At 41.6% G+C, this 16,424-nt stretch overlaps 2 protein-coding genes across 4 annotated transcripts; one reads left to right on the plus strand and one right to left on the minus strand.

The window, feature by feature from the left end:
- Window positions 1–2,172: 2,172 nt before the first annotated feature.
- On the plus strand, window positions 2,173–11,940 carry byn (T-domain transcriptional activator brachyenteron). Of its 3 annotated transcripts, none has more exons than XM_070215579.1 (7): window positions 2,173–2,501; window positions 7,323–7,662; window positions 8,720–8,840; window positions 9,276–9,419; window positions 9,476–10,274; window positions 10,931–11,339; window positions 11,387–11,524. In XM_070215579.1, exons 2-7 carry the CDS (start codon window positions 7,328–7,330, stop codon window positions 11,394–11,396), a joined length of 1,818 nt encoding a protein of 605 aa, XP_070071680.1. In that variant the 5' UTR covers window positions 2,173–2,501; window positions 7,323–7,327; the 3' UTR covers window positions 11,397–11,524. The 3 variants fall into 3 exon arrangements, with proteins under 3 accessions (XP_070071680.1, XP_017008099.2, XP_070071679.1); XM_017152610.3 differs by having other exon boundaries at window positions 2,176–2,501; window positions 11,423–11,940; XM_070215578.1 differs by lacking the exons at window positions 2,173–2,501; window positions 7,323–7,662 and adding an exon at window positions 8,345–8,421 and having other exon boundaries at window positions 11,423–11,940.
- A 1,127-nt stretch (window positions 11,941–13,067) lies between these two features.
- On the minus strand, window positions 13,068–15,199 carry LOC138912879 (uncharacterized). Its single transcript, XM_070214482.1, has 2 exons — window positions 13,720–15,199; window positions 13,068–13,124 (listed from the first exon to the last, which is right to left on the minus strand). Exons 1-2 carry the CDS (start codon window positions 15,103–15,105, stop codon window positions 13,068–13,070), a joined length of 1,443 nt encoding a protein of 480 aa, XP_070070583.1. The 5' UTR covers window positions 15,106–15,199.
- Between the last annotated feature and the right edge of the window lie 1,225 nt (window positions 15,200–16,424).

The raw sequence follows: 16,424 nt of genomic DNA on the forward strand, positions 1-16,424 counted from the left end.
GTTTAATAACACTAGTTTACAGCCGAAATGCTCCCCAGCAATTGATGGCAAATTCTGTTAGTTTTAGACCCCTAGATCACGAAAATAGCACTAATTTTTTTTTCGATGGCACAGTTTTTTTTAAAGATTTTTTAAAGTTTGAAATGTTAAATTTCGGACTTTTTTCGAATTTCTTCTTATATCTCGGCAGATATCCACTTGGTTGAGCCAGTTTTAGTTTTATTTTAAGGTCAATAGATCAGAGCTTAACTTTGCCATACAGATTAATATGATTGGATGAGTAATGGCAGCGCAGAGGCTTGACAAAGATGAAAAATGTTTTTTTTGGTCGTCTGTAAGTCGGCTGTATATATCGTAAAAACTCGAAATAAATCCGTTGAAAAATCATAATGGGTACAAACTTAAAGTTTACATCCTACCGAATAGAACAAGCTGGATATGGCCCAAATCCATGGAAAACTGGATTTATGGTGGATTTTTAAAGTTCGGATTTTTCCACTTTTTTCGGTTGACAGAGTCCAAATTTAAGATTTATCATAGGCGGCGACATGTAAACAGAAATAATTGGTGTTGGCAGCCGGGTCACTAAATAGCTAAATCAGATATTTAAAAGCTAGAAAATTATTAAAGTGAATTTAATTTTTGAAATTAAGGTTACTTTTTTCATAAGAATGAACTATCCAAATGGATAGTACTTAATTAAAAATACTCACAGTCATAACGCAAGCAATTTTATATTTTTAAAGGAATTTTCAGAAATTAAATTTATTTTATAATTTTCTAGCTTTTAAATTTAGCTATTTTTTGATCCGGCTGCCGTCACCACTCATTTTTGTTTACATGACGCCGCCTATGATAAATCTTAAATTTGGACTCTGTCAACCGAAAAAAGTGGAAAAATCCGAACTTTAAAAATCCACCATAAATCCAGTTTTCCATGGATTTGGGCCATATCCAGCTTGTTCTATTCGGTAGGATGTACACTTTAAGTTTGTACCCATTATGATTTTTCAACGGATTTATTTCGAGATTTTACGATATATACAGCCGACTTACAGACGACCAAAAAACACATTTTTCATCTTTGTCAAGCTTCTGCGCTGCCATTACTCATCCAATCATATTGATCTGTATGGCAAAGTTAAGCTCTGATCTATTGACCTTAAAATAAAACTAAAACTGGCTCAACCAAGTGGATATCTGCCGAGATATAAGAAGAAATTCGAAAAAAGTCCGAAATTTAACATTTCGAACTTTAAAAAATCTTAAAAAAAAAACTGTGCCATCGAAAAAAAAATAATTGCTATTTTTGTGATCTAGGGGTCCAACACTAACAGAATTTGCCATCAATTGCTGGGGAGCACACCAAGAATATTATTTTGTAAACTAGTGTAATATTACTACCCATTTTCCATAGTTTGATTTTATATTTGATGTTTAAAAATCATATAAATATTTAATCAAAATTCATCACTTACGAATTGTATGTTACAATCTTTACAATCTTTCTTAATAACCATTAAATATATTTATCATCCCGTTTTCAAAAAGCCCCTTTTAAATTGATTCAATTGTGACAATATAAAATTAACAAATATTATGAAGAAGCTTATATTCTTAGTAATGCTCAAAAAATACTTTATTTTAAAGGACAGAAAGTAACGATCAGATTATAGACATAACCTTTTTTCTCTGTGCAATGATTTTGAGCAACCGAAACACGTTTCACTTAATTTTTGGCGCATGCAATATTGAACGATTATCCACGGGGGTTACAGCCTGGGACTCCAATTCTGGGAGGTGTGCTCGCCCCGAACGATCCGACCCACCTGAGAACCCAGAGCCACCAAGGCTCTTTTTACCTGTTGCCTTTTTGCCGGTTCCCAAGCGATGGCCGGCAGACTGACCAGCCGCGGGAGCGAGTGAGAAAGAGAGATCCCGCAGCGGTATTACCTGTTAGAGGGTGTGGCCTAAGCAACAGCTAACCGATCACCGAACGGGCCAGAACGGGACGGCTATTGAGCTATAGGGAAAGAGTTGTTGCGCTAGCCGGCCATCACGGGCCAAAACAACATCGGTGTCGGCCAAAGACGACGACGGGAAATGAGAAATAGAGGAACCGAAAGCGCGGCTTGTGATGGTTGAAAAAATTAGCACCGATCGTTGATCATTAGCTCGGGAACGGTGGCAACGCAAACACACGATCGGCGGCAGCGCACAACTCGAAACTCGGCTCGAATCGAACAAAAATAACTTGAAAACCTGAAAAAAGGCACGCGGTGCGCGGCTGTATCATCCTTCTTTTAACCTTTTAACGATCCTTTCGACGATAGTGATTCGCGACGTGATCCCAAATCAAGTGAGCCCTAGTGTCATAAAAGTGCGTGAATTGGGAGTATTCCAAGCTTAACATAAACCAAAACCAAACCATCTTCGCGGAGTTTTCCCACTGGATTATATCGAGAACGCCGAGTTACGGCGCGGAGCAGTTTTCCAAATTTGTAAGTTTATCTCAACGTTAGTCCTTTGATTAGAAACCGTAAATTTGAAAGGCATTACGGGTCAAAGATTGAAATTTAAATATATAAATATAATAAAAAAAAAGAAAGAAAAATAAATACCAAAAATAGTCATCAATCGGGTATTTTTTATATCAATTTTGGTCCCATCTGTGTTCATATCAAAATGATATTTCCTAAAATATGTTTTTGTACCAAATTGATATGAAATCATACCATTTTGATATGGAAATATTGATATGAAACAATATCAGTTCCATATTGATCCTTTTTTTCTCTGTGTAACTCAATTAAACCACTGAAGAAGAAAACGCTTAGATAGAAATCCCTTTACGCTGAGTTAAGCTATAATTTAAATTGATGCTTGTTTAAATTCCGCCAGAATTCTTCACTAAGCTATTTCTGATTCAACCATAAATATACATTATTCTTTTTAAAACGTATATAAAGTAATTTTGATTTTTTTTTTTTTTTTTGTATATATTTTTTAATTTAAGATATTGATTTTAAGCTTAGTAAAATATTGGTTTGCTTTTTATTAAACATTACAATACAAATTGTATCTGTATTCCAAATTTCCGGGGGGCAACAAAATATATACATTTTACAAGTCGGATATAATTCAGAGAGTGTTTTGGATGTTGGGAAAAAAATTGTAAGCACATTAAGTTTTATATCTTGCGAATAAAATTACTGCAATATAAAATGGACGGCCTTATTTGAGTCCCGTCGAATCTACGCAATCCCAACCGTTGACCCCAAAGTAGGTGGCGCCCAAAAGTTCACATTACCTTATAGTCGCTTCTCCGAATCGAGAGCTCAGAGATCATAAAATGTCAGTGTTTATTTCACTGTGTGACATATGACCATAAACGTAATCAAATAGCAAATTGGCAAACCTATTTAAACGGACGTGTGAAAATCAAATGCCGAAACCAAACAAAACCACCAAACAGACAGATTTTGACACTTGGCCAAAAAAAAGTGTTGACGAGCCGCCCGAAATCCAGCGGGCAAGTGACAAAATCCCCCATTAACGATCCTAATAATACCTCTAATGACATAAAACAGCAGCCGAAAGGGGCGGGAGGAGCCATCTCCCGGGCCGTGGGCGTGGTAGACGTTCACACGCAAATTAGTGGGGACATAAGAATTTCAACGCAGACTTCAGAGATGGATTGCCAAAAACACCGATCGATCGATCGCCAGCCAATTACGACGCATGTGAAAATTATCCTATTAAATGCAAATCAAAGATGCCCATAAACAGACCAGAAGGAACCCCCCACCGCCGCCCCCGCAGATCGTTTAGTACTTGACAAATGCTTACTAATTAATTACAGTTTGTACAAAATTTTAGTACGCCACTCATAAAGTGCGCCTATCAGTGTGCCGTGCAGTGCAGAAAACAAAAGTGTGACAATCGGTGTGTAGAGGCACGCCCACTACGCCCCTAAGTAGGCGGAAAAATCCACCCGTTTCCCCCTTATTTCTCAAGGAGCGACCTTTGACATTGTCCTCCGGAAATATTGGTATCCGATTACCCTACTTCGCTGCTATTTCCGCTTGTTCGGAGGCTCGAAATCAGTACGCCCCCGCAGTGTCTAAATTTAAATTCGGTTTATTTTCATGCGAAGTGGTGTGTGAAATTTAGCAAATTTGGTTTAATCGCCTCCGTTGGGCTACCAGCAACTTGTCATCGATGCCACCCGCCAGCATCCTGAGCAGGTGCGAAATGTAGTCCTTTCGAGCGAAGTGCGAATCGGAGTAGATAAATCGATTTGCGTGGCAAATAAATAAAAATAATATTACACGTGTACGGTTAATCGTACAGATCGGTAATAATAAGGGAACAAACAAGGTGTTGATATCAAAAGGAATAAAAATTAATATTGATTTAACAATTAAAATTCCGTTTGTATATATTTATCAAAGAATACGAGGCCACTGACTTAATAACTTAGAAATAATTTCTCATTAAATATCAAAGGCAGAAGGAAAACAATTAACTTTAAATCCTAATATTCCAAACTCAACCACACATTTTTGATTTTTTTTTTTAAGCGCATAAAGTCTGGTGTTCAAATAAATTTCCTGATAAGTGTACACCTTTAATTCATACATATTTATGGGTTTATAAAAACTACTCTTTTAAAAAGCCATTTAAATAGGAATATACGAAATAAATGGTCAATTTGATGTGCACGCAATTAAAGTTTATAATGAAATGCAGCAAATATACGGCTAATTTAATGTTTCACGGTGGTTGTTCAGTTATTTTCTGACTTAAAGAGACGTTTGACATTCTAGCTTAGCAATATATATTTAAATTTACCGTAAAGGCACTCCCTCATCTAAAAGTTTAAGCTGAAAAAATTAAATGTACTTATCTAAGATTCGCCGAATGTGTTTTTTTTATCGACGACCATTAGTACGTGTACTTTGAGTACGTAAGCGCCTATTACAAAAGGTTCGGTTCGATTTCGAATAGCGCGCATATTTCATACGAAAAAAAAAACCTCTCAAAGCGTCTGAGTAAATATCAAAGTCACGAAATGATTCAAAAATCAACAAAGCCAACAACAAAGCGGATGGGGAAAGAGTCCGATGCAAAGCCCAAACCGAAACCCGTCATGGCTGCCATCAAAAGTCAAAGTATATACTACATACTATATAGTATATACACATGGGCAAACAGTCACACACGCTTCCTCGGATGAGGAGACAACACACAGAAACAGCTTTTCATTAAGCTTAGTGATGGAGCCGAAGCTGGGAGAACTGTAGGCTGGAGGCTGTACGCTGGAGTGGTGTGGTGGTGCGGATCGATGTGGAACACAAACACGGCCATGAGCCATGAGGCCCCCACCATGTGGGGAACCATCGGCGGCACCGTCATGAAGAGTGAATTTTTATGATGTCGTCTATTGGGCACATGAGAAAACCCCGCCAAGAATCGCGTGAAAATTAGGATAATGCGGCGCGAACACGAGCTGGTAAAACGGAAACCTTTGAAAATCCATAAATTGAGCATAACTTTCCGATGACGGGCTGAAGTGGTTAAACTTTGAAATTCAACTGATTGAAATCAATTTGAAACTTTTAATTGGTTGGGGGTTGTCGATAAAAGCGTACGAATATACGGGTAATAAGTTGTCAAGGGTCTTTTAACTTGTATTAGACAACAGGAATTTCGCTATCAATACATATTATAAAATATCATCCGAATTTTAATTGTCTACGTTATTATAAAATAGATCAAATATTCGCATGAAGTGATATACATTTAATGAAAAGGAAAAAGTATATGATTAAAGTATTCTACAAGCATTTAAATAATATCTTTCTAATGCCTCCACAAAATTCTCAAGTAAATCCCCGAACCACCTCTTTGATTGATTTCGTTTTCGAGCTTTAGAACCCTCTAGAGGGCACACATCTGATTGCTGATTGATTGTAGAGTTCGTTTTATGTGGGTCTCACCTAGAACCCGAGAGAAACCTGTCCGCTTGACACCATCACATTAAATGGTTGACAAATACGAAAGACATCGAACCGCATTCGGTTGTTGCCATTTTATGATGGAAGATGGGCAAAGAAATTTCCAATAAATCAAATCTGGATCCAAGAAGCAAGAACAATCGGTCTTAGGTATTTGGGGTCGTGGCCATAAAAGAATCCTAGACGGCGGCACTTGGCCCCAAATTGGTGGCCCAATAAAAACAAACAAAACAATTAATACATTTTGTTAATTTATGATTACAAAACATTGCGAGAAACACTTTCGGTGGACGGGGCCCAGAATTTAGACATCACCCGAACTGAAACGAACCGGCACATCTGAGGGGTTTTCGAGCATCCGAACCGAACAAATGACCCTGGCCCGACCCCGACGCAAAACAGAGGTGTTTGTTGCCGCGGCCATAAATAAAAAGGGTGCCCGTTGTTTATGGCCAGCCAGCATCTCAGCCGACTGAGACTCACAGCCTCAATCCCAATCCCAATCCCAGTACCACTACCAATCCCAGTCAGACCCACTCGCAGACAAAATCCCAGGCATGGCTAAAGTGTGCAATATAATTAAAAGCCGACAAGAGAGCTGGACGAGCATTCTTCTAATGCTCCTGGGAGAGTGCTGTAAACGCATAAAGCCGACACTTCGGCGGCCAGGCGGGTGAGATTGCTTTGATGTAATGCCCATGCACACTGACCACGGTTGCGATTGTATTCCAGACGTTCAGAAAATAATGTTTTCCAAATTCCAAATCGAACGGGACACTCAAAATTATGTCTCTTGATTGTATGAAACCTTCTTTCTTTTTATATTTATTTTATGAATTTTTAAAAAATGTTTTATTATTATATTGTAATCCAATAACATTTTTAATGTTCACTTTCTTATGAATGCAAGGTAAACTTCGAACTAACAAATACCAAACTGTTTAATATAATGAAATTGCCTTTACAATTCATCAACCTATAAAAAAAAGTTACCCCCAATATAAAAATTAAATTTTAAATAAAACCAATTTTTATACGAAATTAAATGTTTACTTTAAATTAAAGTTACTTATATATACAGTAAGCAAACTAATGGATTAACTTTCAACTAATTGTATACTTTTTACAAATCGTTTAGGCAAGGTTTAGGTCTTAGTATAAATATAACAAGTTTGTCATAGGCTTTCGCTATTATTTTCTACTTATAAATAATTCTTAATGTATTTTAAAGTACGAGTTTCTTTAAAAATGTTAACTTTAATTTCGAATTTAAAAATTGAATATTCTTTTTGTGCTTTGCAGCTGACATGACCACATCGCACATCTTGTCCGCCGTGGATCCAACGACCGGACTCAGTGGCAATGTGAGTGGCGGTGGAGGTGGTGGTGCTGGCGGTGGCGACAGTGGTTCCCCACAGCATGTGACCCATAATGGACACGGACATGGTCATGGGTTGGGTGGAGTGGTGGCGGTGACCGCAGGCGGAGCCAGCGTATCCGGAAATGGAGGACATCGAGTGGTCGGCGGAGCAGGCAGTCCCAACGAACTGGATCGCAATCTGCGCATTTCCCTGGACGATCGGGAGCTCTGGCTGCGATTCCAGAATCTCACCAACGAGATGATCGTCACCAAAAACGGCAGGTGAGTGAGTCAAATTGGTTTCTGGTGGTCGGGGGCTGTTCGAAATTCGAATGTGTTAAATGGCGATGGCGGCGCATTTTGTTTTCCTATGCAAATTGGCAATGAGGTTTTGCGCTTTTGTTTTTGCTGCATCGGTTTTCCATGGTTTTCATCTCACTGCTCCCCGTTTGCAAGTCATAATGAAGCGTTAACGTTTCTCCAGTTCAGCTTGAAGCCGATACACTCAAAAAAAAACAGGTAGTTTGTTTTTTAAACTCAAAAAAAACCATGTAGTAGTTTACATAAAAAAAACTCTTGCGTTCTATTAAAGAAAAGTTTGTAAATTTGGATTGTAAAAGCCAGCGTTAAAAAGAACTCATTGGACCCTTGGGAATTCTAAATACTAGATAAGGGGTGGAATTCGTTAACTCTTGTAATTGGACCCATAAGGAATTCTATATACTTGTTAAGGAATAGAATTCTTGAACTCTTGAGTTTCATTTGGAAGTTGGAATATTTTCAATTGTAGTACCCAGCTATTATAAAGTACTCTCATTGGACCCTCAAGGTATTCTATATACTTGGCTTGGAGTGGTTTTCCGAGTGTAGATATACGTCTATACGTGTGTTTATTTACATGCCAACATTTGTTGAAATAACTAAAAATATTTACCAATTTACGGGCATATGTACAGGGAGTGTGTGTGTGTGTGTATGTATGCGAAACGCGCGTTTAGAACTTGGAACCGGGCCGAGAGTCGGGTCTGCTGGCCTGGTCAGGTGCTAATTAGCGTGGCCCGGCAACAGCCGCCATCTTGTACTAATTGTTGTGGAACAGAGCCCGCATGAGCGATCCAATATTTGCCCACAACGCAATCCGGACCCCTCTTCTCTCCTCCAATTCCACCTCGGGGTTTGAGTTTAGGAGTTTGGGTGCTTGGGTCTGGGCCAAAGGCAAAGGTAAACGATTCGTGGCAGTTGACCATTTGCGCTCACTGTTTACGAACTATTACGAATGCATGGCGACTGTTATATAACTGTTATAATTGCTAATTGCGATCTCCGTTGTCACAAACAGGCGCATGTTCCCCGTGGTGAAGATCAGTGCCTCGGGTCTGGACCCCGCCGCCATGTACACCGTCCTCCTGGAGTTCGTCCAGATCGACTCACATCGCTGGAAGTACGTCAACGGGGAATGGGTAAGTCTATTAACCGATCTCAGTCAGGGAAATCTAACTGATCGATCCTCTAGATTAAAACCCAAGAGAGATTATCTTCTCACAAAAAATTTGGAAAATTTGAAAAAAAAAAACCAAAACGTTAGTCTTTCTTTCATAATTTAAATCGCTCAATTCTCATAAGAAAATTGCATTTGTATTTTATCTAATAAACTTTCTGAGTCAATTTAAACCAAACTTATTTTTCAATCTTTAAATTAAATAAATTAAACAAAAAAGTAATGGCAACTATTAAAATAGAAATAAACTCAGACTTTTTTTATGGAAATCTATTATTCTATATATTAATTTAAAGGACTTTTACTCTTTTACAGTATCTTTGTAAACTCAATCAATATGTTTTATTTATAATTTATTCAAACACAAATTAAACCCTTTATTTTCCTTATCTTTAAGGTTCCTGGTGGCAAAGCGGAGGTTCCCCCGTCGAACCCCATCTACGTACACCCCGAGTCTCCCAACTTCGGTGCGCACTGGATGAAGGAGCCGATATCGTTTGCCAAAGTGAAGCTAACCAACAAGACGAATGGCAATGGACAGGTGGGCAGAAGCTTTTAAAACCTTAACTTCATAAACTATATACATTTTCCTTATAGATAATGCTAAACTCTTTGCACAAATACGAGCCACGTGTGCATCTCGTTCGCGTGGGCTCCGAGCAGCGTCACGTGGTCACCTATCCCTTTCCGGAGACCCAGTTTATAGCGGTGACGGCCTATCAGAACGAGGAGGTCACCTCGCTGAAGATCAAGTACAATCCATTCGCCAAGGCCTTTCTCGATGCCAAAGAGCGACCGGATACGCTGTATCCACATGACACCCACTACGGCTGGCTGATCCCGCCGCCAACTCATTACACGGCTGCCGCGGTGGCTGCTCCTCCGCTGCCCATCGCCCAGAGTCACGGGCTGGTGGCCACCTGTCCCAGCGTTTCCTCGTCCGCCGCCGCCTCCGTAGGTCCCTCTTCGGGCGCCACCTGCGATCGCTACGGCAGGTCACTATCTGGACGCAGTGCAGCGCCGCCCACTCGCACCACGCCCTACAGTCGACCCAGGGTCGTTTCCGGTTCCGGATCGAACGGTAGTGCCGGCAATGCCTCATCCACCTCACCGCAACCGCCGTCGGCTCCGCAGACGCCCACCAGCCTGCACTCCTCGTCCACGGGATCCGTGAGCACCAGTGTGAGCAGCTCCGGCACCGGCGGACTTGGATCCTCGTCGAGTGCCGGCTGCTTCAGCAGTTCCTACGCCCAATCCGGCTTTATGCCGGTCGAAGCCAGTCCCACGGCCTCGGTGTTCTCGTATCCCAGCAGCTGGCAGAGTAATGGCAACTACTGGAACGCCACCAGCGTACCGGGACCAATGCCCATGAACGTGTGCAGTGGCCGCAATATCTGTGAGTAGCTTATAGCTTAAATCCTGGCACAATACCCGAAGGGCTCACCAAAGGTACCACACTTTGGGTGCCCAGTTACGTGACCTTTTAGCTTGAATAACAGAAATATAATTAGAAAGTTTCTCGGGTAACTTTAAAGCTTTAAAGTTCTCATTCGATGATACTTGATTTATTTTATACCACTAAGATTTTTAATGGATTTCAATTGCCTACGAAATCTATATCCTCTCTCCTCAGATTTTGGTTAAAAAAAATTGATAATTAGCTATAATGCCGATAGGATTTACAAGACTAAAAACACATTACCAATATTCAAAATATTTACTTTATTTAGTACAAATTGAAAAATCTTTTTGAATATAGCTAAATTAGGAAGATATGAAACGTAGATCGATTTTACATTATGTAAAATCAATTTTAGCTTGACATGGGACCAGGTAAATTTTATATGGTCGATATGAGTATTTCATGTAAAAACGATATGGGTTTTGCATAACCAGAAATTTACATGCACATATCAATTTTAGAGCGACATGCCTTTTTTTGTGTATTTAAGAAGATAAGAAGACTTAAATTGTCACCTAACGACATAGCCAGAGAAACTGTTAACCCTAAGCGACTGGAATGACCCCTGATTGTCCACTTTCCACTTTCAGCCTCCCACAACTCGCCGTCGCCCACGAACGGATCCCCCAGCTACACGACCTCCTCGCCCAGCTACACCATCCACCACCTGACGCCGCACAGCCACCAGTACAACATGGCCCAGACGGACATCTATGGCACCGGAGTGGGCGTTGGGGGCGGGGCAGGGGTGGGAGTGGGAGTGGGAGCCTCGGGATCCCCGCAAGCGGCGTACGGAGCAGCAGCTGCCCACCAGGTGTACCATCCCACACCCACCTCGCCCACCCACCAGCTGTACACGAACGCGGTGCTCAATGCGCCCTCGGCCCTCAGTTATCCCGGCGCCAGTGGATGGCACAATGGATCGGGGGCGGAGTACGGACTATATCAGAATGCCGCCGCCGCGTATTACCAGCCGGAGTACATTCCCCTGGAGATCGGGTAGGTTGAATCGGTGTGGGAACTGTGCGCTCTTACCGCTAACGTAGCTATCAATGATTCCCCGCCCACCCGCCACCTTGCAGCTATGCCACCCATCCGCTGGAGCCCGTGGAGGTAACGAAGACGCTGGACGATCCCCAGGCCGCCATGTACAAGCCGAGCGACGAGCAGGGCTCGGTCATCACGCTGGAGTGCGCCAGTGCCGCCCTGAAGAGCACCCACGACATCAAGATAGAGTCCTCCTCCTCGTCCCTGGATCAGCACTCGGTGGAGCATCGGGGCACCGGGGTTGCCGTTACCGGAGGAGCTGCGGTGCCCACCGTTTCGGTGGTGAACGGAGGAGCCCCGGTCGTTGGTGCCGACACCTGGACGCCCCTCACTCCGCCACAGAGCACGCTGCAGTGATCGGATCGCATCGCGGATAACGGATAATTCCCGCAGCCTTTAGACGCATGACCCCCAGGATGTTCGATCGAATTAGATGTAAACGCCCTATGTTAGTAACGCTATTAGTAAAGCACTCCCAATCGCAATCACGCACCTATTGTAGACTTATCTTATCTTATATGCTGTAAAACACTCTCCTATAAAGTTATAATCAAAGTACACAACGGGTTAGAGTTTTCATTCAGAAGGTCACTGGGGGTAGTTTTCAGCCAAAAACTTGTTGGTATTGTAGAAATAATTATAATTAAACTTGTTACCAATCATCACTCCTTTTAAGCATCTTAAGACATTAAGACATACAGTAAGACATTTAAGGTACAGGAAATGAAATAAATGAGTTTTATCACTCATACGAAGTGGCGTAGATTTCAAATTTCATATTTTACATTTGTATTTTGCTTTTCCTTATTTAAACAATTATTTCAACGAAATCAATAAGTTAACACGGATAGAACCATTTTTTTGGTGTGAATTCTTACTGGCATGCTTGACGTATGCGTAATTTTTAAGAGAACTTTAAGACCTTTTAGTATTTATCTTAAAAAAAAAGCAAAATCTGGAAATGGAAATAAGATTACATTTTTTAGACCACTCTACCCATACTTTGCCATTGGTCTATTCAATTCTCAAAAGCATAGATATGGAAAATTTCCAAATATCCTAGGAGAAATACATTGCCCTATCAAAATATAAGTATTTTCGGAGCTAACAAAGCAACATACAACATTTGCCAGCATCTAAACTGGATGTTTTAGAATGGAGTGCAATATTTACTATTTATTTAATATTAATATTTGCTTGCTCTAAGCTCCTGCCTGAACTCCCGAACAGTTTCCACTGCAGTTTGTTGGACAATAAAAGTCACACGGCCCTGGGGCCACAGAGTGCAGCACAGCAACGTCGCAGTAAAACAAAAGATAAAGTCTTGAGTTTGCGTGGGGTCAGCCATGAGAGAGACTCGAGCACTATTCGAAATGGCAGCTATTAAACCTAAAATCGTCTTAACAATTACAGACAATAATGTGGGATGTGGGGAGCTTAGTCCCGGCAAGAACGAGCAACCAGCTCTCATTGTTGGATTCAAAGGGGTATTCAATTTAGTTTAAAAGTTCGCTTCTGCCTCCTGCGGGCCACTCTCAGCCAGACAATGGAGCACTTGGCAGAGTCAGTGGCCCCGGGCCGATCTCCAGGCGGCAATCTGGCAGGACCAATCCAGCCGTGAACCCGGAATGCCCACAAAGGGCCTCGGTGATAATGAGTTTGGGTAATACGTACAGTGCATTAGAACGGCCCACTCAATGTGCCGCCATTCACCTGAATGGCCGGACACCCGCACTGCTGAAATAGTTGGTGCAATTAAAATTACACGGCACAATCATTTGTGGAAGAGTGCTCACGGCAGGGGATTTGCCGTGGTTTTGGTTTGTATGGGAGCACGGTGGAAAAACTCATTTTATCTGTTTTTGACTTACAAACGATTGATATAAAATGTTGAACATTTTTGATTAATAATTTCAGATTTCTTAAACTTCACGGAAAAAAATACAAGTATTTCATATTCAGTTAAAATAAATTTCGTTATGCTTTTCGTCCATTGCAGTTTGTTATTAATTTTAAATAAGTTTAAATGTTTTAAACTTTGATTAAAATATGAAATTATTTTTTTTAATGACGTAAAATATTTAATGTAAATATGATTAACAACGAATTTAATATATTTGACCTTAATTGAAATATTTTCAAATTAAGTCAAGCAATCCAATATGATTTTTATTAAATATTATTGGTTTGAATTTAATTCAAATATTTACTACACATCTTTGCCCTCTATATGCATACATTTACTTTTACTATTTAATTTTTTTATCCATGTTTGGAGTCCAAACTTTGGACATACAAAAATCTCGAACTCTTTTTTGTAACCCAAACTCACCTGATAGTCCATCGAGTTGCCGTAGCCCATGTGATTGCAGGAGCAGGAACAGTGCTTGATATGCTGCTCCAGTTCGTCATCGATGACGGTGTTGGCACCACCAGTGAGATGTCCCAGTGCCTCGTGATGGAAGTGGACGTGCTCCAGATCCCAGTGATCCCGCTGCCGGAAACGAGAATCGTTGGCCTGCTGTTCCACCAACTCCAGCTGATTGGCAGCCTGATGTTGCTGCTGATGGGCTAGATGTTGCTGATGGGTCTGCGGCTGATGTTGCTGTTGTGCCTGTGCTTCCCCGGGCCAATCCAAGGAGGAGGACTTGAACATCCGCCTGGTTGTGGATTGCATTTCCCTGGCGGGACTGCTCTGCGGACTGATGGCCTTTCCGTTATCGCTCTCTTGCGCTGTTAAACTGGCGACGCGCAAGAGAGCGCCGCGCTCGAAGCTTTTGGCCTGTTGGTGGAAAGCTTCGTACGCAACAGTTTCGTCCTCCTCAACATCGCTGGCATTCTGGTAGCGTCTCATTGCCAGGGCGCCACCAGTTGCTCCGGTCACGTTTCCATTGCCAATTACCGCCGATGCCGCCGTCGGCGTGACTGTGACCGCCGAACTGGCCGCACTGAGCATCAGGCGCAGTATTTCATTCGTGTCCTTCGCCGGCAGCGGCACACTGCAGGAGCCCGTTTCCGCTTCCGAGAATTCTTGAGGTTCCGAGTTCACCTCATCGGATCCATTGGATGGATCGTCCACATCCAATTTTTGGTTGGATTGCCGGGCCACTATCGAGGCTGCCGTGGAGTTGGCTCCATACTTCCAGTACGTTTTTCCAGTGCCAGCGATCCTTTGCAGGTGACTTCCGGCCGCCTGCCGTTTCCGCTCGTGCAACTGCTGCAGGTTTTTGAACGCCTTTCGCACCGGTTGCGTGTGATGCAGGGTGGCACATCTCCGCATGGGCGGCGGCGTATATACCGGGGACACACTGTAGCTGTGCGAGTGACGACCGGGCGACAGGGAACCACTGGATTTGGCGCCCACCAAGCGGGCCTTCAGCTTGCGCCCGAAGCCAAAACCACTTCCGTTTCCGGTAGCCGCACCGCTTCCGGTTCGGGAGGATAGCGAGTGGGCGGACAAAGAGAGGGCACGGCTGAATCGCAGGGCCGCCGATCTCTGCTGCTTGACGGCCATCAGCTGGCACTCGTCAATTGTCGGCAGCTTCAGCAGATGCGGATGCAACTGGGCGTAGGTGAGCGAAGGCTTTGCGCTGGCCGCATCGGAAGTGGGATTCGGCAGCGGATCAAAGAGATTCTTCTGGCTGAGGGCCAGGAACTCGCGCTGCTCCTCCTCCTCGAGCGCCTTCAGCGCCCGCAGATCCCATTCCCCGGAAGACATGGTTGTGGGTCACTTTTAGACACTCATTTGATGGTTTCGGAATAATAAGCACTTTATTTGGATGGGTAAATCGTTCACACACACCATAAGTCCTTCTTCAGGTGATTTTTCTTTAAATATTTGAGGAAGAGTAGCTCTTTTTCTAGTTGGTAGCTTAAAAATAATACAATAATATATTTTTAAGATTTATAAAAATTATTTTAATGCTCCAATCAATTGTTATTATATATTGTAAAAAATACATTTTAAGGACCAAATAAAAATAAAATATACAAAATTAAGAGATAGTACCTATTCACTAACTGCTACTTTTAACAATGTAAATTTACTTTTATTTTAACGACATTAACGCGGTAAATAAAATAAATAAATCATAACACGCATATAATCCCGCCAATATTCCGTCACATTTTCCGTTAGATCGTACCGTTACCGTTACCCGATTCGATTACCGTTGCCACGCGGAGCTGCCAGCACACTGGCCTCTATATGGCCGTGGTACCGTTACTTTATAACGGCACTGCTAACAGCAACAGCAACAGTTTCCGCAATGCGTGCCACACGGAGTGGGTGGAAGCTGTGGATCGTAAGTGACCTGGCCCAACAATAAACTAAGGCAGTGGGTCGCTATGTTAACGCCATGTAAGGCAATGCTAAATTAGCATTGCTAATGCTAAACAAATTAATTTTAATTGAATGTTATTTAAAAATTATAAGTATATTGTTGTTTTGAACATTTTTTACAAGAAAGAGTATAATTCTATACAACATTTTGTGCAATACAATCCGATGCATTAGGAAATAAGCAAAGTTTATTTATTTATTAGCAGCCTGTATTTAAATTGTATGTTTTAAAAAAGCTTGTACTTTATCCAGACCTTTCGAAATTAAAATAAAACAGACTTGTGTATATTCATTTTTAGTTTTAAAAAACCTTTGTAATCAAAGTTACGATTGCACCGAACAGAAAAGCTAACATCCATTGTTTTTACGATGGGGTGTTCCTGACTTGCAGCCAAAGGTGGCCCGCAGGTGAGACCGCAGGTGACAGGGCGGCAATGAAATATGCAAGTGCATTCATTTGGCATCCAAAGCAATTTCGTAGTCAGCAGGACGACGCATAGCCATTTTTGTTAACCTCAACTCAAAACACTCGCCGCCCCTCAAGCGAGCACTTGGGAAAAACACAAGCGAAATTATTAAAATCACGATACAATTTTAAATTTATCTATACTTATGTTAGAGTTAGGAAGTTCAATTATTATACCCGTTAATTTTATTTTATGATCTTTATTAAATAATAACATTAACCTTCAAAG

This window comes from Drosophila takahashii, chromosome 3L (assembly GCF_030179915.1).
Source record: "Drosophila takahashii strain IR98-3 E-12201 chromosome 3L, DtakHiC1v2, whole genome shotgun sequence".
Taxonomy (NCBI): Eukaryota; Metazoa; Arthropoda; class Insecta; order Diptera; family Drosophilidae; genus Drosophila; species Drosophila takahashii.

Excerpts from the sequence above, each read along its gene's own strand:
- LOC138912879 (XM_070214482.1), bottom strand. The coding sequence starts at position 15,105 with ATGTCTTCCGGGGAATGGGATCTGCGGGCGCTGAAGGCGCTCGAGGAG. Across the intron at positions 13,125-13,719 it reads GCAACTCGATGGACTATCAG|CAGTGCGGGTGTCCGGCCAT; the intron begins GTGAGTTTGGGT and ends CAACTATTTCAG.
- byn (XM_017152610.3), top strand. The coding sequence starts at position 7,328 with ATGACCACATCGCACATCTTGTCCGCCGTGGATCCAACGACCGGACTC. Across the intron at positions 7,663-8,719 it reads ATCGTCACCAAAAACGGCAG|GCGCATGTTCCCCGTGGTGA; the intron begins GTGAGTGAGTCA and ends TGTCACAAACAG. Across the intron at positions 9,420-9,475 it reads AGACGAATGGCAATGGACAG|ATAATGCTAAACTCTTTGCA; the intron begins GTGGGCAGAAGC and ends TTTTCCTTATAG.